Source organism: Engraulis encrasicolus, chromosome 19 (assembly GCF_034702125.1).
Source record: "Engraulis encrasicolus isolate BLACKSEA-1 chromosome 19, IST_EnEncr_1.0, whole genome shotgun sequence".
Classification (NCBI taxonomy): Eukaryota; Metazoa; Chordata; class Actinopteri; order Clupeiformes; family Engraulidae; genus Engraulis; species Engraulis encrasicolus.
The window spans coordinates 32008747-32033582 of NC_085875.1; the positions used below are offsets into that span (position 1 = coordinate 32008747).

Here is a 24836-nt window from a genome sequence, read left to right on the forward strand (position 1 = left end):
ATTCTACGATGCATTGCAATGCATTACATTTCTACGGTCACATTTCTACTGAAACCAGGACAAATTTTTCATCAGTCATGAGGCAATACAAGCAGTAATATACTGAACAACATTAATGGCTGTTGCGTGCATCAGTCCTGCAGTTTTCAAGTGCTAATGTAATTTAAAGTTAGTTTGCTCCGGAAAGGCCCACGGAAGTATTTGAAACTTTAAAATTAATATGCCGCATCAATTATGGCATTTGCAGAATCGATTATTGAATTGTCCTGCCCCGCATTGCAATGCATTGCTGTATCGATTATTGTTGACAGACACCACTATTAAACACTTTGTATTTTTGTTTTTCCGTCTCCAGCACACCCCTGGGAAGATGACCACCGCTCGCTACCGGCCCACCTGGGACCTGGCCCTGGACCCGCTGGTGTCCTGCAAGCTCTGTCTGGGCGAGTTTCCCCTGGAGCAGATGACCACCATCACGCAGTGCCAATGTGTGTTCTGTACGCTGGTGAGTGTTAGCAGTGCCAATGTGTGTTCTGTACGCTGGTGAGTGTTAGCAGTGCCAATGTGTGTTCTGTACGCTGGTGAGTGTTAGCAGTGCCAATGTGTGTTCTGTACGCTGGTGAGTGTTAGCAGCAGTACCAATGTGTGTTCTGTATGCTGGTGAGTGTTCGCAGTGCCAATGTGTGTTCTGTATGCTGGTGAGTGTTCGCAGTGCCAATGTGTGTTCTGTACGCTGGTGAGTGTTAGCAGCAGTACCAATGTGTGTTCTGTTTGCTGGTGAGTGTTCGCAGTGCCAATGTGTGTTCTGTACGCTGGTGAGTATCACACATCTGCTGTAGGCTTGGGAAGAATTAAGATAGAAAATAGCAGTGTATTTTTTTTTTTAAACACTTTGAATTGTCTCCCAGTCAGGTCGCTACCACTATGTAGCTGAGCTGAGGTTGGCTGATATTGATATTGAGATTTGGTTGGTATTGATTTTTCTGTTTCTCAATGTGGATGGCAAACAATGGGAGCTCAATTTAAAAATGTGCATTATTAAAGGCGTCATGTTAGTGGTTTCTTCAACTGCGAGCACTCTCTTCAACTGGCACTCCAAAGGGCACACACTTCACTTTGAGAGAGGGTGTAGGCGTTTTTGCTTTTGCATCCCTCCCCCTCCCCTTCCCTTCCTTCCCTCCCTTCCGTTCCCTTCCCTCCCTTCCCTTCCTTCCCTCCCTTCCGTTCCCTTCCCTCCCTTCCCTTCCTTCCCTCCCTTCTTTTCCTCTGCATGGTAGTCGTTTATGCACGCATTTCTTCAAAACGGACATAATTGACCTTTGGGGATCCATACCCTAAAACAGACCAATCAACAAAATGCTAACTATGCAGAGTCAGTCACGGCGAATGGAATGGAATGAATGGAATTTGGACATTTGTTTTGAGGCTTCGAAGTGAGATTCTCCCCATTTCCAAAGCCCACGGTGAAAATTGCAGGGTTAGGACTCAAAACAATGTGCACACGCTGGCAGGTAAATGTCAGGAAGTAAAACGCCCTTTGATTTGTTCTGAGAGATCCATGACAGCAAGCGACAATAATGGCCTGCTTTCAGAAATGTACCATTCTACCAGCTGTCACTTGAATTTCACGCAGCGTTAAAGATACCCACACCCGTTGTGTTAATATGATGGGTGTCAAAAAAGCAACTTACTTTGCAGTCATGAAGATGCCGGCGCAGCATCAAATAAAAGCTGCAGCCCCCACGCAGGTTGGATACAAACATTTCCACATAACTGGTGTCTTTGCCCAGACTCCCAAAGTACGCAATCATCGTTCATAAGTTCATAATGTGAAATTTAAAATGGAGATTCCTTCCTGTCTTTCACAATATTTGATACTACAAGTCATGCTGTGTATATGGCTTTCAAATGTATACAGCCATCCTTTCTGCCCACTCTCTAATATGGGGCCACTTTTCAAAGACATATAATTTCTGTCAGCAAAGAACAGATAATTATCCATGAAATACAACTCAGACAGAAAATACCCTGATTTGCAATCATTTTAATGCTGAGAACCATGACTGAATTGGCAACAGTTGCTAGGGGATGGGGGGTGCTAGCAGAAAGGTCAACTGTGGAAAAGGCGTAAAAGATGTAAAGGTAAGCCGTAGAAAGGTTGCGACTGGAATCTACTTTAACCATGTAAGTTTGAGTACGGTAAAGCAGAGACATGAGCCATGGGGACATTAGGCGTTTTTTGCCTTCGTGTCTCCCTCTCCCTTCCCTCCCTTCCCTTCCTCTACATGGCAGGCTTCGACTGGTATCTAATTTAACTTAAGCGGCTTTGACTACCTAGAAAAGTACTATATATAAAACAGATCTATTATTATTGCGTACATTTCACTGCGATTGTGGTATAGGGCAAAGACATGAGCCATGCTGTACATGGTTGGGGCGTTTTTGCCTTTTTGTCTGTCCCTCTTCCCTCCCTCCCTCCTCTTCCTCTGGAAGCTGGAGCTGGAGCTGCAGGAGGGTGGAGGTCAGTCGTCCCTGGAGGTCCTGCAGGGGAACGCTACCACCAGTGTTGCCAGATGTGTCCGCTCAAATCCCGCCCATAAGGTGCTCAAAAACCGTCAAGAGGTGCTAAATTCCACCCAACTTCAACAAATTGCATTGATTTCTATGGGCATAAAACTGCAGAAAAACGCCAAGTGGACGATTTTTCCGGTTTTAACCCGCAGACGGCCATCCCAAGCAGCCCAATTGGGCTGGTAACCGCCCAATCTGGCAACACTGGCTAGCACTGCTACTGCTGCTGCTGCTGCTGCTGCTGCTGTTGCTGGTGAGCACATTACTCATGTCTGCCTCTCAGGCAGCACAGCAGCCAGCCCAGCCCAGCTCGCCGACATGAAGCATCATCCACATCTACATCTACATTCCTCTCTTAGTGTTCTGTAGTCGGCCAGGCTTCGACTTTACAGTGTCAGTGTCTGTCTGGATGTGACAATTATGTGCACTGGAAATATGGGTGCGTTAGGCTATCTCAGCATGAAGTCTATCTCAGTCACCAACATGAAGCATCATCCATATTCCTTTTTATTTTTTTTATTTTTTTTTAAGTTAGCCAGGCATCAACTTTACAATGCTTGTTGTCTGTATGTCTATGTGCACACCTATGAAATATGGTTATATGGGCTGGAGTTGCGGATGCATTAAATTTGTTTTGTTGTTTGAAAGCGGGAAGTCTGAGAGACTTCACCGACATGAAGCATCGTTTACATTGCTCTCGTGTTTTCAGTCGACCAGGCTTCGACTTTACAGTGTCATGTTTGTTTAGATATCTGTGGTGCACATCTATAAAGAATGACGATAACGCACTCTGGAAATGTTGAGTGCATTAGGTTTGTTTTGTTGTTTGACAGAGAGTAGTCACTGAGGAGAGAAATGTCTCCGACATGAAGAATCATCCACATTCTTTTTGTTGAAGTCCGCCCGGCTTTGACTTCACAATGTCCTGTTTGTCTGATGTGTCTATGTGCACATCTATAAAATATGGCAGTCATGCACACTGGAATTTGCACTAGAGATGGTGGGCGTGCTGGGGTTTTGTTGTGTGAAAGAGGGAAGTCACTCCGTCTGTATCGAATCACACTTCCCTATTGCCAAAGAGAAAGTAAAGCAAACATAGACACACGCACACACACACACATACACAATGTTAAGCTTTTTCAGTAGCGTTTCTGCCCTGTGTTTTGGGCTCACGTGGATCACTGTGGCCGACCGTATGGCCGTCTCTCTTTCTCTCTTTCTCTCTCTCTTTCTCTCTCTCTCTCTCTCTCTCTCTTTCTCTCTTTCTCTCTTTCTCTCTTTCTCTCTTTCTCTCTCTCTCTGCATTAATCCCCTGTTGCTCAATGTAGTGCCTGCCTGCTGCAGATGACTTTTGCGGGTCAGACTGCTTAGGCAAGCACGGGGACGGGGACAGGGGGGTTGGACATGTTGATCACTTCTGCATTTGTGGAATTTTTGTTTATTTGTTTTCATCGAAACTAAGCCATGGAGTACGTACATGGAATCATGGGTAAATGATCAACCACCAGTGGGTTTGTGGTAAATGTGAACCACCCCGCAGACTGTTGGCAGCAGTCGTAATGTTATGGTCACTGTTTCTGAGCGAAGTCAGTCGTCTGTGATATTTCAGTGGACATTCCTTATACTACTGTTTTTGGTCCTTTTTATTATTGTATTATTTTATTATTGGTGCTTATTTGCCTCACTCGTGCACAATTTATTCAGCTTTGGAAAAATCACTTGGTCCAGTCAAATCTGCATGCTAACCAAGTCAGTGGCCTGCGCCACCTAGAGCAGGTAGTGCTGTTTTAAAAAGTCTGATGAGCTTTTCTGCCCAAGGCTTGACTTTGTCCAGCACTTCAGTCTCGTACCAAAATTCTTGAAATAGCTGTTTTGTATTGTAATGTTTATCCCACACCCCAGACCAGAGCTCTGCCTTTCGATTTGTCCTGAATATTAAAATAATTTATTCAGCTGCGAACTTGTTGTGTTGTGTTGTTGTCCTCCTTTTGAATGCAGTGGCACTGGCAGGCAAAGGTTGTGAGCTGCGGTGCGGTGGATAATTCTGTGTCTCCCTCTGCAGGCTCCCATCTGTTCACAGGAGCCCATCAGTCACATTGCCAGCTACCTGCCAAACACATGTGTACACACACACACACGCACACACACACACACACACACACACACACACACACACACACACACACACACACACACACACATACACACACACACACACACACACGCACACTTATGCACACATGCGCGCACACACACACACACACACACACACACACACACACACACACACACACACAAACTTATGCACACACACACACTTATGCACACACACTTATTCACGCACAAACACACACACACACACACACTTGATCTTTTTTTTCTGTTTTACAAACTGTCATCTGACATTTGTTTTTGGAAAGCGATGCTGATTGTTTCTCGTTAGCACAGTCAACACAAGAGCTCACACAGGTATACAGGTCAGGTCTTGATACTCCGTCGCTTCTTCTTCTTCGACAGTCACTCACAGCAGCTGCCAAGCCTGGCGCTGAGCTGAGTGTGTCCTGCTGTGAGGATGACAAGCAGATGTGTTGACAGTCAGCAGTCTGTCTCGCTAGATGAGTGCAAATGTCGTCTCGGCAAGACAGGAACTGGAGCTTGAGCGTGTTGATGGTGATCAGTTTGTATAAGTAGGAATAATGTCTGTTTTTTTCAGTGGGGATATGCAGCTTCTTGCACTGAAATAGCTCTAAAGCAGGAGTTGACACTTGGCACGTTTTAATCACAATCTATCAAGAGTTTAAACAGTATGGTACAGGATTTATTGTACTCAATACATTCGTTAACATTTTTCAGCACCATCTACTGTATGTTGGTTATAAAAATGGGAAGAAAAATTGTGATTTTATTGTGGTCAAGATGACCAAGTGTGAGGCGTTTGTTTGTTTGTTTGGTTGCTTGTTTGTTTGTTTTTGTTTTTGGTGGAAATTGACCATTTTGCTCTCCCCATCTCTCCAGTGCCTGAAGCAGTATGTGGAACTCCTGATCAAAGAGGGCCTTGAAACGGCAATTAGCTGTCCGGACTCTGCCTGTCCAAAACGGGGACATCTACAGGAAAATGAGGTAAATTTTGTGCCTTTTTAAATTCATTATCACTCAATTGAATGACGTTGATTTAGCTCATCAAAGGGCCATTCATTTCAAGTTTCCATTTCGATAAGTCTGTGTGTTTACAAAGTTAGGCTGCGTTACTTGTAGCCCGGACCCCTCACCCATTATGGCATGTGATGTTTCCCCTCTCCCTCAGCCAATATACTTAGATGTTTTTCTGAGGAAAGCACATGGACAGTGCAGAGTGAGGTGATGGCAATGTTATCTGTTGACAGGCCAATGATGTGTTTTGGGCTCAGACATGAGGTGGTACAACCATAGCTGATGCCCATAAATGTAATAGCTGGTAGTTACTGTACTGCAATGAATATGCTTCTAATATTATCCACTAAAAAGCAAAAAATATAAATTGAATCTATGAAATAGTGCCATTAGCTGTGGTTGCACTACCCTGACGTGTGCTGCTACTAAAACGTCATCGACCCTTGTACTGTGTGGATGATGCAAGTAGTGTGCAAAATAGTGCGCAAAAGTAGTGTGCAAAATAGTGAGACGTTGACAACTGACCAAAAGTAGTGGTAATTCGGACTGTTATTATTCCGTTGTCAGCTAGCACATAGCCCTGATTTGCGTTTGACCATTTTGAGAGCTTTTGTGCCACTCAAATAAGGCCTTAGGGAAAGAGTATGTAGGATTAATAAGGGGTACTTAAAGAAGGATTTCCTATGAGGCAGGCATTACAGCAGTGTGATTAAGATGGTATGCCACGTCTGTTAAATCCTGTCTTTTTCAGCAAAACAAGTGGCTGCTTTTTTTTTTGGGCCAACTGCTGTTCCTCTCATGTGGAATTCCGAATTGCCCACTGATGTGCACCAAAACTTTTGTTGTTTTATTGCCCCGGCCCCAATACAGACAAAAAAGCGCTGACATTTTCTCAGTGCAGTGCAGTTCAGTTTTCTTCACATTGCAGTTCAGCTGGCTAGGCTACAGTATGCATATTCATGGATGCATATATGATATGCTTGGTGGAGAGAGAGGTCATTAGTAGGTCAGACAGGGCGGTGTTTTTGTCCCATAGGCATATCACTGGCCACCTCACCATCAGTGTTGCCAGATTGGGCGGTTACCCGCCCAATTGGGCTACTTGGGATGGCCGTCTGTGGGTAAAAATGGCTATTTGTTTTTTTTCTGCAGTTTTGTGCCCATAGAAAGCAATGCAATTTGTTGAAATTGGGCAGAATTTGGCGCATTTTTGTGTTTTTTAAGAACCTTTTTGGGCAGGATTTGATCAGACACATCTGGCAACACTGCTCACCATTCCCCCTCTCTCTTTGTTTGTCTCCACTTCTCCACAGATTGAGTGTATGGTCGCCACGGAGATCATGCAGCGCTACAGGAAGCTGCAGTTTGAAAGGGGTGAGTATGACGAGCACTGATGGTCAGCAGGGTTTTATTGTTGCATAGTGTTTTTTATTTTATCTTGGAGATTTGGTTTGACCACAGCTTGACAACAGCAGTCACTTAGCAAAATGTTTCAAAGGCTCACTACTTGTGAATCTTAAAAGGGAGTTATTTTTGCAGGCTTGAGCATTCAGACAAACATTGTCTTCCTCTGTTTCTTGTAGCCTTAAAGGTGCACTGTGAAGAATGTGGCCAGAATGGGTACTGCAACTATGTTGCTCATTGAACCTGTGCTGCCTATTACCAAATTTGATCTTTTCATGAATATTTACTAAGCAATAAACCAATGTTTGCTAGTATAACCAACGTACTGGTTTTATTATTTCTGGATAGATTAGATCCCCCTTTTCATGTATGAAAATTGCAATTTTCCACGTCTTAATGAATACTTAGAATTTGGTGGTGGTGCTAAGTATTCATAAAAAGGTAACATTTGTGAATGGGCAGCATGACTTCTGGAAATAAACTACAAAAATATTACACGGTGCACATTTTAAAGTTATTTTACAAGTTGTTAGTGTCTGCTTCATCTGCACACCGGTCACAACAGGCATCCCCAACAACAGCAAAAAAACCCTGTATTCCCTTACACCTGTCTGGCTCCGTTCAGGGTAGTCTGCTGCACATCACACTCGCCACAGAGAGAGACCCTGGAATCAATATCTCCTCCAGGAAAACCTCATCTCAGGACGCTCCACTGAGCACACTAAGTGGTGATCGCACTCAGCTAGCCTAGCGCTGCTGCCTGGCTGACCCTGCATGCCCTCATAACGCCCAGAGTAGGGAGACCAGACCAGACCCATCCCAGTCACATCAAAGAGCCATTGTGACTCCAAAGTCTGGAGCCTCTGTTATGTGTTTTTAATTGGATGGTTGCAGTAGGCCATGTTGTCCTGCACATCCAGCAAAATGGAAGAGAAAGAAAACCTCTCATTTCTTTTAAAGGTGCACAGTGTAATATTTGTAGTAGTTTATTTCTAGAATTCATGCTGCCCATTCACGAATGTTACCTTTTTCGTGAAAAACGACAATGCATCTCATCCGTATCACTTGCATCCATACAGCATCTGGCACAATGGGCTCTATAGTCATAATAATAATAATAAACTTTATTCACAGACTGAGGTCCAGATAAGAACAAACAACACATTATAAAAGGCCCATGTACAATTGACTTATTCAATGTTTCCAGATGTCTGAATTAAGGATAGACCGATTATATACAGTGCCCTCCATAATTATTGGCACCCCTGGTTGAGATGTGTTTTTTAGCTTCCAATTATTATTATTTTTCTCTAAATAATATGGGACCTTAATGGAAAAAAAGAGAAAAATCCAACCTTCAATACAAGTGCATTTATTCAGTGGGGAAAAAATCCCACATAAAGAAATAATTATTTGACCTCAAATAATGTGTGTCACAATTATTAGCACCCCTGTTGTTAATATTTTGTACAACCCCCTTTTGCCAACAAAACAGCACCTAATCTTCTCCTATAATGTTTCACAAGATGGGAAAAGACAGAAAGAGGGATCTTCAGCCATTCCTCTTTGCAGAATATCTCTAAATCATCCAGAGACCTGGGTCCTCTCCTCTGTACTCTCCTCTTCAGCTCACCCCACAGGTTCTCAATGGGGTTGAGGTCAGGGGACTGAGATGGCCATGGGAGGAGCTTGATTTTGTGTCTGGTTAACCATTTCTGTGTAGATTTGGCCATATGTTTAGGGTCATTGTCTTGCTGAAAGACCCAGTGACGACCCATCTTCAGCTTTTTGGCAGAGGGCAACAGATTTTGATTTAAAATGTCCTGGTATTTCAAAGCATTCATGATGCCATGCACCCTAACAAGCTTCCCAGGGCCTTTGGAAGCGAAACAGCCCCACAGCATCACTGACCCACCCCCATACTTCACAGTGGGTATGAGGTGCTTTTCAGCATGCGCATCTTTCGTGGCACGCCAGACCCACTTAGTGTTTGTTGCCAAAAAACTCAATCTTGGTCTCATCTGACCAAAGCACACGGTCCCAGTTGAAGCCCCAATACCGCTGGGCGAACTCCAGACGTTTGCGTTTATGATTGTGGGTGAGGAAAGGTTTTCTCCGTGCATGCCTCCCAAACAGCTTGTTGGCGTGTAGACAGCGCCTGATGGTTGATTTGGAGACTTTGTGACCCCAGGATGCTACCATTTGTTGTAATTCTGTAACAGTGAGCTTTGGAGATATTTTGATTTCTCTTGCCATCCTCCTCACTGTGCGTGGTGGCAAAATAAACTTGGGTCCTCGTCCAGGCTTGTTTACCACTGTTCCAGTTGTTTTGAACTTCTTAATTATTCCTCTCACAGTAGATATGGGCAGCTGCAGTTGAGTGGCAATCTTCTTGTAGCCTCTGCCTGACCTGTGAAGGTCGACGCACATCTGCCTCACTTGTATGCTGTGTTCCTTTGTCTTTCCCATGTTTAAGAGTGGATAAGAGAAATGGCCTCGGTGTCACGTCATATTTATACCCCAGGGAAACAGGAAGTGATGAATTACTAATTAAATGTTCCTACATACTCTGGTAAACTTTGTAAACTACTGTAGAAATGACAGATATGCTTCAATTATATTTATTTCCTGGAAATTGTTAAGGGTGCCAATGATTGTGGAACAGGTGATTTAATGAAAAATAATTATTTTTTAGTCAGGGATTTTTTTTATTTTCCTACAATTCATTTGAGTTGAAGGCTACATTTTCCTAAAATTTTCAGTGTGACAGTATTCTTCTGCAATAAACACTGAATTTATTTTAAGGCTTTTAACACATCTCAACCAGGGGTGCCAATAATTATGGAGGGCACTGTATATATCGGTCCGATATTTGCATATTTTAAGTGTATCGGTATCGGCCGATACGCGTGTGGTTTTGGTCGATACGCAATATTTATTATTTTATGTAATTTGGTTTTTTTAAAAAAGCACCAAGAAACTTTATTTTTTTATTACTTGATTGTTAGACATTACTTGATTGTTAGAGTGGCTGTTTAAATGTTACAAGTTCTACCTCAATTTGATAATGTTAAATGAATGTTTATGTTTTAACTTGAGACCTGGAATATTTGTCATTTTTTTAACCTTTTTTTTAAAAACCTGTATCGGCCCCAAATATCGGAAATCGGGTATCGGCCAAGGGTGATGACAAAAAAAATCGGTATCGCATCGGCAACCTGTAGCGGTCGACCCCTAGTCTGAATTGTATTGGGTATCAGTTTCCTTTACATTGGACAAACACAATATGATACCATTTCTTGATGAAGTCAATCTACACGTGCCCTTATACATCAGATTCCTTAGAATAGCCTGAAATGTGGGGACATAGACCAACATGTGGCTAGGTTGGAGGCGCTGTTCTGTTAAGCCTGTCACATCAAGTTGAAGCGAAATAAAGCCAAAACTTTGGGGCTTAGTTGGCTGCTTGGTCCATCAACATGGGCGACTCGACTGCACCAGAAAGTTGCCATCTTGATTGAGCATGCTCCACAACTTGGTCAAGGAGACTGGAGGGGGAAAAAATCCCAATGACATAACAGAATGGGCGTAGTTGGGAGAGGGCACGGGATGCCTAAGCTCCCAGCCTGACTGTCTGACAGCCTCACTGTCAGTCTGTAGTGTAGCAGACAGTGAGCTCCCTCCTCAGGGAAGCTGACAGGGGTTTACAAAGGGGGTATGTTGTCCCGGCCCAAGGGAGAAAGGGGGGGCATAATTGGGTCTTCATTACATTATGTGTATTGGGTCGCGGGCCCTTTTAGTTGATTTTGTCCCGGGCCTGTCCAAAGCTGTCAGCGGCCCCGTCCCTCCTACTAACGCTATAGGACCGGGGAGGTTGTTTGAGGGCACCCTGCCCGTAATAATGGCTGTCATTAATCCTCTGCCAAACTTGAGGGGGGTGATGGCCTTGGCACCGTCTCTCTGGCAGAGGCCAATCACTGCATTAACCTGGTGTCTTCATTTGCTGTTGCCGCCCAAAAGCATAACACTGCAGTTGACCCTCCCATCGTCATTTTTTAAGCACAAGCCGAATGTGTGTTTTTATTCTGTGTGTGGAACAAGAGCTTTGTGTCTTTCTCTACTCTCCCCCCTTATGCCAAACATTTTAAAAAAAAGAAATAAAAAAGAAAAGAAAATACATTAGCCAAAATACATCATCTGCTGCTTTGTCTCTCCTCTCCTCTCCTCTCCTCTCCTCTCCTCTCCTCTCCTCTCCTCTCCTCTCCTCTCCTCTCTCTCCTTTCCTCCCTCTCCTCTCCTCTCCTCTCCTCTCCTCTCCTCTCCTCTCCTCTCCTCAGCCTCTCCTCTCCTCTCCTCTCCTCTCCCTCCCCTCTCCTCCCCTCTCCCTCTCCCTCTCCTCCACCAGAAGCTCATCCTGTGATTGTCTTGTCTGTGTTCTGTGCTCCGCTCCGCAGAGGTGCTGTTGGACCCGTGCCGGACCTGGTGCCCGTCCTCGACGTGCCAGGCCGTGTGCCAGCTGAAGGAGTCGGACGTGCCGACGCTGCCCCAGCTGGTGCGCTGCTCGGTCTGCACGCTGGAGTTCTGCTCGGCCTGCAAGGCCAGCTGGCACCCGGAGCAGGCCTGCCAGGAGAACAACCTGCCCATCACCTCCTTCCTACCCGGAGAGAGCAGGTACGGCCACCACACACACACACACACACACACACACACACACACACACACGGAGAGCAACCTCCCCATCACCTCATTCCTGCCCGGCGATAGCAGGTACGTACAGCCACGGATGGGGTACACCACTTCACTTCACTTTGCTATCTGGCTCTGGACATATCATGTCACACACACACACACACGCACACACACACAGGGAGAGCAACCTGCCCATCAGCTCCTTCCTGTCTGGCCAGAGCAGGTACAGTAACTCTTAGACTTGGTCCTGGGCGTGCGTGCCTATGTGTGGTCAACACTGGTTCGGCCATGTCATGTTATGTCATGTGAGTCAGAGGCCCTGGTCAGTTCACCTTGGCCCCGATTTCCCCTCCTCCTCACTCACCCCCGCCAGTTTGACAGCTTCGCTGGTATCCCAGTGAGAGCAGGGAAAAACAGCTGACTTGACTTTGCTATAGCTGGTCCGCTACGCTACCGTCATGCATGCCAGGGGCTTTGGCCTGGCTGACCTTACCCTGATTTCTTCCCTCACCACCCCAGTCAGTTCTTGACAGACTTGGCTATCTGGCCCATTCATGTCGGAGGGGGGTGGGGGGTCATGTCGACCAAGCTGACCTTACCCCACTTTCTACCCTCTCCCCGGCCAGCAGCCGACTTTGACAGCTTCGCTGTTAACTTGTGGCCTCACACAGGAGGATTTCAGGTTCCGAGTGCAATAACAGACACTTGACATCACACCCCATTTGGGCTCTCTGTGGTTCCTTATTGCACCAGCACACACAATACCAAGAGCAGCATGTTGATGTACTGACCGTAGGTGATGTGTAGAAGGGCTGATCCGGCCCTGCCGTGGCCAACCAGTAGGGCACTCGCCTGCGATGCGGCTGACCCTGGTTCGATCCCGACCCGGGTCCTTTGCCGACCCCTCCCTGTCTCTCTCCCAATTCGCTTCCTGTCCACATCTCACACTGTCCTATCAAATAAAGTCGAAAAAGAAAAAAAAAAATCTTAAAATAAAAAAAGAAGGGCTGATTCTCCTGCTTACTGCTGTCATTTCAGGAGGGACCTTATACCACAATCAAGCCTCAATTGACTGCTTCAACTGTACAAGCTGTGCTCTTGTGAAGTTGCAGGCCATTTTGTTGTGCAAGGGAAATTCACGATGTGCATGCATGTGCCTGTGTGGGCTTGTCTGCTTTTGAGGAACGGAGGATTTTGAAAATCTACTCTCTGCTGCCCTTGCAAAATTACTCTCTCTACCCGCTTGCCCTTCGTCTGCACTGTTCATTGAAGCAAGCAGCTTGTCCTCACCAACCCTCTAGTAGACATACTCATCCCAACCCCTCATCACCACCCACCACCCCAGCCCTGAAGCCAGGCTTCCCCCCCATGCGTGTTTGATGTGAGCAGAGCTGAGCGTGTGGCTTCAAACACACTGGCACAGTCACCAAGGGCCGTCTGGAGGGGTCGCGCCAGGACGACAGGGGCGGAGTAGTGGATGACAACAGTAGAGAGTTCTCCTGTGCACGTACGCACACAACACACACACTCCACAGCTATTCATGCTTTCTCTACTACGCACAACACCGACCCATGTGCACAACACAGCCCAGTGTTCCCAGCTCTGGTGCAAACCACACAAAGCAGAGGAGTGTAGTCCAAAAAGAGCTGGGTTTTTTGTTTGTTCTGTTGATCTTTTGTTTAGTTTTTTTAGATATTTCTAAAAGTCTTTGACTTGACTCATGATAGTACAGTGTAGATGGTGACAGGAGTGTGTTGGGAGAGAGAGAGTCAGTAAAGCACCCGGGACGGGAATCGAATCCGGGTTGGCCGCATAGCAAACGAGTGCCCTACCATATTTTGTTTTTCATGTCTTCCAGGCCTAACCTGGTTCTCACGATGACGAAGTTTAATGAAGATGCACAAAGCACGAAGGGTCTGCGTGCGAGCCAGGCTATTCCAGGCCAGCCATTTGCAAAATTAGCTGAGGGTAATTGGTTAAAATCGTACAAAACAGGTTGTTGGACAAGTATGACATTAAGTTGCAGCTACAGAGGGTAAGGAGCTCCGCTCTGCATGCTCTTCCATGCATTCACTCCTAGAGACAGTCATTCCTCACCTGGTGGGTGTGGGAGGCTGGTTGTTATCAGCCATTTGATTTCATCATCATGTGAAACGATGTGTTGTGTAGTTTAGCTTCAGATCAAATGTGGTGATAAATGGCTTATGAAATTCTTTTGTGAAGGAACTTAGGGGTTAGAAATACATTTGCTATACAGGGCACCTAGTTAAATCGGGAAGAGTTTGTTATCAAGGTGTCTGCAATTCCAATAAAGTGCTGGGGGAAGGATAGTCTTATCTACATGTCCACAATTCCATTTTTAGAAAACGAAACCATCCAGCTGTCTGATAAAACTAACAATCCTTTCCAATTGGTCAGCCAGTCAGTATATCAGGGAACAGAGGGAGCAGTCACAATAGGTGCTCTTTTGTGCGCTAATCAGATCCACCCAGAAGAACTCTCGAACTCTCTACCGCTCACAACTATTTACTGAAGTGTTGCTATGGAGTAGCCATTGTGTTGCCATAGCGCTGAAGTGCGGGTCACATGTTATGTAGGTGTGCTAGGCGTAGCCTCGGTTACAACAGAAGAGAGGAGCCGTGGCAACCGGCCATTCATCCATTCTTTCATGAGGAGACGCCATCAGCTGTCCTTGTACTCGTTCTTGTGCCTTGAGGAGAATGTACTGTATGGGGAGCTGAAAAAAAGACTGGCCGAGACTGACACAAAAAGAAGGATGAGGGGAACACTGATGTGTGATGTCGGGGGACAAAAGACGTGGAAAAACACACATGAACACACGTGTTCACTCACACAATCCCGTTCAATCCCGACACTCGTGTTTGGCATGTGCCCAAATTGGTGTGGCTCTCGCAACACAAAACACGACAGTAATTACCAACGCTGTCCTCAAGAGTTTCTTCCACCCCTGCCTCCCCCTGCAAGGTGCTTTTGTGGGGCCGTGCTGAATGACACGTTGATGTATGACACCGTGCTAATTGGGTTTGCGCTCGCTATTCATTAGCGGAACGCCATCATTCGTTAACTTACTCCCACTACACACACACACACACGCACATACACACACCTGTTTTCCCCCATTCCTTCGTCATGCGTTAGGTCTCAGGAGAAGCCAGGTTGAGGTAAAGGAGTGAAATGGGGAAATCGCCACACTGCGCTATTTCATTATGTGGCGTGTGTGTTAAAAAAACAGCTTGCTGCCGCTGTTCAAGGGCACAGTGCTGAAAGCCAGCTGGTGGAGACAAAACTGATGAGGTCCTGACCGGTCTCTCTTATTTTCCCCCTTTCTCTCTCTTTTTCTCACTCTCGCTCACCCTCCCTCTGTCTCACTTTCAATCTCTTACTTTCCCTTTCTCTCTTGCGGCCTCCCCATCTCTCTCCCCTCCTTTTTCTACTTCCTCTGTCTATCCCTCTCTCTATCCCTCTCTCTATCCCTCTCTCTCTCTCTCTCTCTCTCTCTCTCTCTCTCTCTCTCTCTCTCTCTCTCTCTCTCTCTCTCTCTCTCTCTCTCTCTCTTTCTCTCTCATTTTTCTCCTGTTCTTGTTCTATCTCTCTCTCTATCCATCTTTTGCCTTCCGTCTGACAGCTCCCTGTACAAGAGTGATGAGGACGACGCCCCAATCAAGCGCTGCCCTAAGTGTAAGGTCTACATCGAGCGCGACGAGGGCTGCGCACAGATGATGTGCAAGAACTGCAAGCATGCCTTCTGCTGGTACTGCCTGGAGTCGCTCGATGTGAGTCAGTCATTCATTATTCACGAACACACTGTTATAAATCCCAGCAACCTTTCTTACTGTTTTAAGGGGGTGTGTGCTGTGCTGTTGCTGTGCTGTATCGATGCCTGTTGCCAGGGAGAATGGAGCACGGGATATCTTATGATGCAAGATAAAAAGATCATTGATGATTGTGTAAAACACACTGCATGCGATCAAAGGGTCTGATGTGGAAATCTGTCGTGAGAAAATAGGCTAGGCTACAGGTTTAATTTGGTAGTCATAATAAGGTAATAAGGTTTAGTAATTTGAAGCACAGATTATGTCTATATTTTTTGTATTTGGTCTTGCTATCTGGTCTGTATAGGCCTGCTATACTGGAGAAGCCAATAAAAGCAGCTTTCTAGGCTAGTGCCATGATGCCGCACACCATGTGGTTTGTTGTGCACAACTTGAAAGTGGGAATAAGGCATGGGAAAGTTGGTAGGCTACAGGTAAACATAAAAGTAATAATAACATGGCTTGCCGATTTTAGGCTTTTACTATGTCCATACTAGATTTTGTCTATAAATAATTTGTATTATATCTGGATGTCTGACCTGTACAATGAAGCAGGGCAGTGGATTTCTAGGTTAGCACCATGATGCTGCATGCAAGGTGATTGGTTGTGTGAAATGTGGCAATGGTGTGTGGGGCAGTAGGCATAGTAGTACTCTTTAGTGGTGGTCATAATGGCATTGAAATGGTGATTTGAGGCATAGATTGCGGTGTATAGTTAGCATGTATTAAGTCTTGCTATATGGCTGGCCTCATGCCGATGCTGAAGCAGCACACCTGCTTTCTGGGTTAACGCCATAGTGTCCCCGCAAGGTGGTTGTGCAAAACATGACAGTGGCATGTGGATATCAGTCGTGGGAAAGTAGGCTACAGGTAGCATTTAGAGGTAGTCCTAAAAATAACATTGACATGTTTGCGGATTTGAAGCATAGACGATGTCTATAGAGTCCATGTGTTGTGGTCTCAGCCACTGTATAAATGTGGCCTTGTGTACTAGACTAACACAAAAAAGCTGCTTTCTAGGTTAGAGCTTTCGATGAGCACGCAAGGTGGCTGCTTGTGTGAAACGTGACCATGGCATACAGAACTCATGCGGTGCCTCGTGTCTCTCTCTCTCTCTCTCTCTCTCTCTCTCTCTCTCTCTCTCTCTCTCTCTCTCTCTCTCTCTCTCTCTCTCTCTCTCTCTCTCTCTCTCTCTCTCTCTCTCTCTCTCTCTCTCTCTCTCTCTCTCTCCTCTGCTGTCTGTGTCTCCTTCCTTTCTGACAGGACGACTTCCTGCTGATCCACTATGACAAAGGGCCGTGCCGCAACAAACTAGGCCACTCCAGGGCCTCGGTCATCTGGCACAGAACGCAGGTGGGTGCCCACGTTTTATTCCCGTTTTTCGACGTTTTATTCCCTTTCTCGCTTTCTCTCTTACTCTCTTTTCTTAGTCAGGCTTTCTACCTTCTTGCATTGTCCTCCTTCCCCGACAGTCAGGCCTGTCATTATTTGCCATTGCCAGCGTGTAGCTGTGCACATGTGTTAAGACCACATACATGTGCACAAACACACACACACACACACACACACACACACACACACACACACTTGCACGTGTTGTCTGTGCAGATGTCGCAACGCTGACATATGGATCAGAGATGCAGTAGTGCTATACAACAGCAAAGCCATTAGGCAGTTCAGGCCAATTTGTAGTGCGGGATGCGAGTGTCTGCTGGCTTCGAGAAAAGCGGTGGAACTGACATATCTCTTCTTGTTCATATCTCTTCTTGTCTTGACCTATGCAGAATGTGAAACGGTCCTCTTCGTCCTTTGTCTGCAAGGGTTTTTCTTGTGGGGTACATCAAGAAAGTCGAGACGGCACAGTCATCGCAACACTCTGAAAAGATAGCATCTCAGAGTTCTGTGGTCTGTAGTGATGGCTTGGTCACGCACGGCATGCGCCTCCTTGGTCTTGCAGCTCTTGGCCTTTGCAGTGCTATCGATTCTATTATGTTGCATTTGATTGAAAGCACTTTGAAAGCCACCAGTGTCACGACATCCGTGGCAACTTTTTTCTTCTTTCTTCTTTGTTAGTCAAGTGACGCGTGCAGAGCAGACTATGAATTGGCCTTTAGAAATTAGCCCCAGGTGTTGGAGCTTTTCACCACTTCTATCCGTTAGCTGCCCTTGAGCAGATTTTATTATTTCCTTAAGATACTGTATCTGGTGTAATTTGTTAACCTTGCTTTCATGTGTACACTTTTAGTTTAAAAAAAAAATCCCTGCCGCATCTTTTGAGCCGGCTGAGAAAAGGCCTGGCATCTGTTTCTGCTTCCGAGTGCAGTTTTCTGGCGGAGGCTGCCGTGTAGCGGAAGGGAGCGCTTTGCTTTTTTCATCCCTCTCTCCCGCTCTCCCTCCCCTCCTTCCCTCTCTCTCGCTCTCCCTGCTCACACAAAGACATCTGTTGCTCAGTGGGACAGAGTGAGTCAGAGGAGCGCGGTGGTGGCGGTGGCGCAGTAGTGGCTGAACTGAACTGAACAGAACAGAACAGAACAGAGCTCCTACTCTCTAGGCGATTCCCGCCCTTTTTCTCTGGCTCTTGCTCTCACTCTCGCTCTGCTCGCTTCTCTCCTCTCATTCCTTCAAACACTATTTTGCCGTGTCTATGTCTGTCTGTCTGTCTCCCTCTCTCTGTCTCTCTCTCTCTCTCTCTCTCTCTCTCTCTCTCTCTCTCTCTCTCTCTCTCTCTCCCTCTCCCTCTCCCTCTCCCTCTCCCTCTCCCTCTCTCTCTCTCTCTCTCTCTCTCTCTCTCTCTCTCTCTCTCTCTCTCTCTCTCTCTCTCTCTCTCTCTCTCTCTCCCCCTCTCTCCTTTCTGCCTTTACTCCTACCCTTTCTCCTACAAGGCCACTGCTCCTCTCCTCCTCAGTACAACTGAAGTAGTTCTGCTCAATGGAGCACTTGAGGATGTTGTTGTGTTGGTCGGTGCCCTGAAGGAGAGGCTAGTTAATGGTGGTGAGGAGCAGTGTTGCCAGATTGGGCAGTTACCCATCCAATTGGGCTACTTGGGATGGCCATATGCGGGTAAAAACGGGAAAAATTGGCCATTTTGATGTTTTTTCTCCAGTTTTGTGCCCATAGAAATCAATGCAATTTGTTGAAATTGGTCAGAATTTAGCGCATTTTGGCGGTTTTTGAGCATCTTTTGGGCGGGATTTGGTCAGACACATCTGGCAACACTGGTGAGGAGATTGGGCATGAACGTCATCAATGTATCAACAAGGCTCAATGCCACAGGGCTTGCCGGCCTGCCTGTCTATCTAGCCTGCTGCCTAGCCTGCTGCCACCAGCCTCTGCGCTACAAACACCCTTCAGGATTGCTGCTGTTAATAAAGTCCTTAGGGAATTAGTGAGTGCAGTAGTAGAGCAAGTCTGTGAACGAGGTTGAGCAGAGAGGAGGAGATGATGCCAAAAAAAAGATGGAGGAGGGTTAAAATTGCAAGGATTTAGCAGAGAGGATGAAAAGTGACCTTTCTGCCTCCTTCTCTCCCTCTGGTGTATTCTCTGCCCAGGGACTACCGAGGGATTGTACATGCAGTACATTACAGGAATCAGTTACCACTCATCCTTCACCAAGGTCTCATCAAATGTTGCTGACGGGACTGGGAAGCATCTTCAACAAAAACACCCACAACCCCAAATTCAGCTTATCAGCCATCATGTTCGATGGGTCTTTCCCAGACCCTGAGGCCCTTGACTGTCCTGGACACTAGGAAGGCATTGCGGTGTGTGTGATACAATACACATCGAGGCTCAGGGCCCATGAAACATTCAAACTGTTTCCTTTGCTCACTTAAAGCTGCATCAGGAAAACGTTGGTCCTCCTCATCAGCGAAATGAAAGATGAGGATCAGATGCCACCTTGTGGCCAAGTCGTGTATTGCACCTGAAGCCACCAAACATGCTTATGATGACAACTGTCTGTCCACATGATTACACAGTACATGCACAAGATCATCAGCGTACATACAGTGTTACAGTTATGCAACCCTTGATCTCATTTGTGTGACTTTTTAATAATGCTATTGAGAAATAACATTAGTTTTGCATTACCGGTAATTTTGTGTGCATAAGTGTTGTCATGGTTTCTTATATTGACTTATTTTATGTAATGGTGAAATCTTTGACGAAAACAACTTCTGATGGCCTGGAAAACCAGCGCCAACTGCTGGACGGCAAAATGTTTTGCCTGCTGTTGGACATCCAATACATTTAGGCTGGTTTATCAGGCTAAACTCCTGATGTATCTCTCTCTCTCTCTCTCTCTCTCTCTCTCTCTCTCTCTCTCTCTCTCTCTCTCTCTCTCTCTCTCTCTCTCTCTCTCTCTCTCTCTCTCTCTCTCCACCTATATCTCAGGTGGTGGGCATCTTCGCAGGGTTCGGTCTGCTGCTGCTGGTAGCCTCTCCCTTCCTATTGTTGGCGACGCCCTTCGTGTTGTGCTGCAAGTGTAAGTGCAGCAAAGGAGACGACGACCCGCTGCCCACCTAGCCCTCCACCCAGCTCACCCCCACCTTCACCATCTCCACCTTATTATACGCCCAGCCAGCATCGCTTCTGATCCCCATCCGACATGCGACGGCTACCCTCCTATCTTATTCTTTTCCTCCTTTTTGCTGTCCCTGTCGCTTTTGAGCGCCTTTCATCTCCAGGGGAAATGGCGGGAGACGAGAGATGGAGAGATGGAGAGAAGCGCCAACCTCCCTCAACCCCCCCACCTTTGAGAGGGCCGTCTTTCTCGCTCTGGGAGAGAGGAGGATTGTGGGGAGTGCCTGAGAGGGGCTGAAGGCCGAGTCTCTGGTTGGAATGGAGAGCAGGCCCCAGCAGGCGTGTTTATTTGTTTTGCCCCGGCTGCCGTTTGGCTGTACCTGCTGGGATCCGCTTGGCTGGATGTGAGTCTTTGCAGCCACAACCTGGTCCGAGAACTCGTCTTGCTCAGATGTCCGTTTTGCTATGTGAGTTTTTGGGGAAGATGCACTGAGGTCTCTCCCCATAGAACAGACACTTACAGTACATACACACATACACTGTGTGTTTCCTGTTTTCACAAATGTTTTGGCATCTACCTGTAGCTCCCCACGCACCAGAGGACTCATTATGAACTCAGTCACAACCGTTTGTTAGAGGAATCTCTTCATGAATCCTCAATGTAGCGCTCTCAGTGGTCAGTGCTGGGGCAAAGGTTCTTTCTTTTGTTTCTCTTGTCTTTTTTTTTTCTTCTTGAGAACACCAGTGATCACTCTCTATTGCACATAAATAAACTTTTAATCGTTGTCACTTTAAAGGGCGGAGCGAGCATGAGCCAGAGAGACTCAGAGGTGCTCACCTGTACAGCACAGAGTGCCATCATCACCCCTCTGTTCCATTGCTTTAATCTGTCCCGCCCACGGTTCAACTATAAGCTCATGAGGTTTAATTGTTTTTTGTTTTATTTTGTTTTGTTTATCGATGTAATGAAATTGTGATGTCAAAAAAAAAACATATTTCATATACTCCCCTTTTTATGGGTGAGGAGGGGTGGTTCTTTCTGTCATTGTATGAGCTCACTTTGGTGTTGAGTAAATGCTCGAGGAAAAAAAATAAATGAAGCTTTACTAACGTTGCTTAAAATGCCCTCTTCTCGCCAAAACATGGAAAAAAGGTCTAAAAAACTTTGTATTCTTTAGTCAAGACAAAAAAATGGTTAGTTTAAATGTTGCTTTGGCCAGTCTTTTAATACTCAGGCTATTGGTAGTCACCCTTGCTAATACAGAGAGCTCTTTCCCCAGCAACATCTGCACCGCACTTCTGAATCACACTGTTTCAAATTCCGGATTTTATAGCTCTGCTCCCGTCTCCGGATGGGCAACTAATCATATTGTTCTGTTTGTGGCATGATCTTGTCCCAACTGTATCTGTATCCAAATACCTGTATGCTACTATTACTCCTGTAGGCTGACCACTGGCTGCAAACTTGCATAGTGTAGTTTCTAAAAAGAAAATGGCACAAATTTCACTAAAAGGAAGGGTGATTATCGTACAAAAAAGGGCACTTAAGTACATTTGCTTAATCTGACAGGGACAACCAAATGTTGATCATTTTGATTGACTGTTCATGCTTTCAGAAACAACCCATCATATTTTTTTTCGCTCCTGCACCCTTATCTATGCAAGTTTGTACCACTTCAGACCATATGTACCCACAGTAGTGAATGTCAGTTAAAGGTAATGTACAGTGTGGTTTTTACATGTTACTACTCTCTGGGGTTACAGATCTACCTTGTGCCATTGTGTCATGCCACTCGAGAGATGTCAAAAGTTGCTCGAGTACAGTAACAGATGACCTCGGCCAATGAGCCAGAAGGGTCGGCGGTTGTCACTTGAGTTGCATATTGTAGTCAAAACCCATGTAGCTATCTGGGATTTGTCTGTTGTACATCTGACATGTCACACAAATCAACGTAATGGGGTGCCAAAATCTCTGCCCCTTCCGAACGGCTTATGGGGCCTGAGAAGTAAAAAAAAAAAAAAAAAAAAAAATGGACTGGTCTCTATAGGGATGGCGAAAATTGAAAAAAACTCTTAACCGGTTACTGAGACTCATTAACCGGTGGTTAACCGGTTAACCGGTAATCTTAAATTTTAAAACGTTCGCGTGCCTGATATGCACAGCACTGATTTTTTTCATTTTTATTTTTCACATAAGCCATTTTTTTTGCAATGCAGACAGGACCTGCCATGTCCAGCCATTGTTGCCAGATGGAAAATGCTGAATTATCGTACTAAACGAGGAAATTATTATTATAATTATTCATATTATTACAACCGGTTAACCGATGGCAGAAAATTTTAACTGGTTAAAGTTGATCCGGTCGATTATTGGTTAACCGGTTACCGGTTAACATCCCTAGTCTCTAATGGACTGATCAAACCTAGTTTCCGGTCCACCTTATTACTTAGTCTTGAACAAAACCCAACATAACGTTTTTTTCCTGCTGAAAATGAGTGGTCTTACTACTACGCCAATCCAAAGGTTTAAAATTCACTGCTATCATATGTACCTTATGTGACTTTGGCACCCCAATGCGTTATGCATGTTTGGTACCTTTTTTTTTAAACTTTTTTTTTCACAGCCAGTTGATGAGATTGAGCTCCAACACTTGTAGCTTTGAAACATGCCATTCTTTTGTTAAGGTAATGCATCATCTGAGCTTATTTATCTTACTGTATATGTAGTATTTTATGTAAGGCTGAGTGCACATGTCACAGTCTTTCCCCATGTAGCAAGGAGAGTATCTCTCCTCCACATCATCAGTCTTCGAACATCTACCAGGACACAGCAATGCATTAATTAGCCTTACATGACAAATTCAAGCATTTTACGCATATGGTAGCCTTTGATTCAAGCTAATTATTGTTTTTGTAAGATATTCTTTTTTTACCCATCAAGACTTTTTCCCCCCCAATAGAAGATACATCTTCTGTTTATACAGAGGTGGCTGTTTTCAAGCTAATCCATATATGACAATCGTGCCATGTGGGTTGCCAAGACAACAGAGACGACAACACAGGGCTGAATGTGTAGAGCTTTTTAACGAGAGGGCTGCATCACGCTACATACACGACTTTTCCACCCTAGCCTCGGGCTTATGACAAGGTTTTTGTTTTGTTTTAAAGAAGATCTGTTCCCTTGTGAGTATGTAAATAGATTGTTTCTTTACAAAGTTTATGAGGCGGTATTGGTCGATTTCTATAAACGAGAATTGATGTCCACTTTTTCTGGGATTTACTGAAGGGCAAGAAAAATCTTGACCTTTTGTTTGGTCAGATTGGGGTTGGGTGGGTATGTATAACTTGTCTTGTTGGGTACAGTATGCTGCGCCCTAAGGTCAGTGATGTCTATTTCAAACGCAACACACATTTTTTCAGAAGGATGCTTCTGCTTGACTAATGTGCTCCAACATATTACAAAATGTAGCAAAAACAAAAACAAGAGGCCAAAAATTAAATATTTCAGTAACCTATGGAAAATGCAAAATGAAATTGCACAAAGAAAAAAACAAATGTAGTGCTTGACATCTTTTATTCAGTTCAGTTGTCACCCTTGGCTGTTCTTGGGTCTTTGGGGCTATTTTTCTGATGTGTTGTATTTGGAACCATGCCATAGGAAGGGTAATGGTCCCATGTTTCTACTCCTAGTCCTACTTTTCTCCCAGCACTGTCTTGAGGGTGTTTAAGGGCTGTGGTTTACTCCCCAGTCCCTAAGCTAGCATTGTGATACGTGCTTGAAGACATATCTTATGTAACCATGTAAAGGTTTGAGCAGTGCAGTCCTCCTTTGCTCCTGAAGCTACGTTTGCCTTTCATACTTTCTCTAGATTGCCTTTATGTTTATCTTTTTTGATTTACTCTTTTTATACAAAAAGATTGGAAAAAATACCATTTTTATTTGTATTTTCCTTGTTAATGGGAAAGATTCCGAGTTGTTCATAAGTTGTAACCTTGTACATTGGCATGTGTGGATGGTCTTGTTCAATGACTAAAATATTGTTTTTTTTTCCACCTGAGGAGAAAAAAAGTACTTGTATGTATCTACTGTGCCACTAACACTGTGAAATTAAAGCAGTTTCAATGTTCAAACATCCATCAAAACCCAGTCTCCTGGTCCTTCTTTCTATCAACCTCTGTTGGTGTCAAGCAAAGCATGCGATTAAAGGACAAGGCAGACCATAATTAGTAATATCCATACCTCCTTTCTTCTAAAATCTTAGACCGTCTCTACAACAATTTGCATCATTTTGTTCCCTGAGATACTGTGCCACTAACACTGAAATTAAAGCAGTTTCAATGTTCAAAGATCCATCAAAACCCAGTCTCCTGGTCCTTTCTTTCTACAATTTGCATCATTTTGTTTCATGAGCTTGGAAATTATGTATACTCAGTAATGTTGACTTTGCTAACATATGCACAGTGAGCACACACCTGTGCATCAGACCTTTACAAAGGGGAAAAAATCCTGCTCTTCCATGCTCATCTTTTTCCCATCTCCCTGCATTCATTTCCTGCCAGATGTCGGGCTACTGCAGTGCTGAACTTGAGCGCCTGAGATGCGCCAGTGCAAAAAATGGCAAATAGCAAACGGGTGATCTATCATCCCGTGGCAGCTGTTCCAACTT

The 24836-nt window shown here is 45.1% G+C and overlaps 1 protein-coding gene across 2 annotated transcripts in view; it reads left to right on the forward strand.

The window, feature by feature from the left end:
• rnf144aa (ring finger protein 144aa) overlaps positions 1-24312 on the forward strand; it is a 39662-nt gene extending 15350 nt beyond the window's left edge. Inside the window, exons 3-9 of one of the 2 annotated variants that reach the window (XM_063184128.1) lie at positions 356-505; positions 5587-5691; positions 7035-7095; positions 11580-11796; positions 15462-15609; positions 16912-17001; positions 20041-24312. In XM_063184128.1, the coding sequence (XP_063040198.1) occupies positions 371-505; positions 5587-5691; positions 7035-7095; positions 11580-11796; positions 15462-15609; positions 16912-17001; positions 20041-20172 (888 nt within the window). In that variant the 5' untranslated portion in view covers positions 356-370 and the 3' untranslated portion in view covers positions 20173-24312. Of the gene's footprint in view, positions 1-355; positions 506-792; positions 816-5586; positions 5692-7034; positions 7096-11579; positions 11797-15461; positions 15610-16911; positions 17002-20040 lie in introns of those variants that run through there. The other variant, XM_063184129.1, reaches the window with a different exon arrangement.
• The last annotated feature ends 524 nt before the right edge of the window (positions 24313-24836 follow it).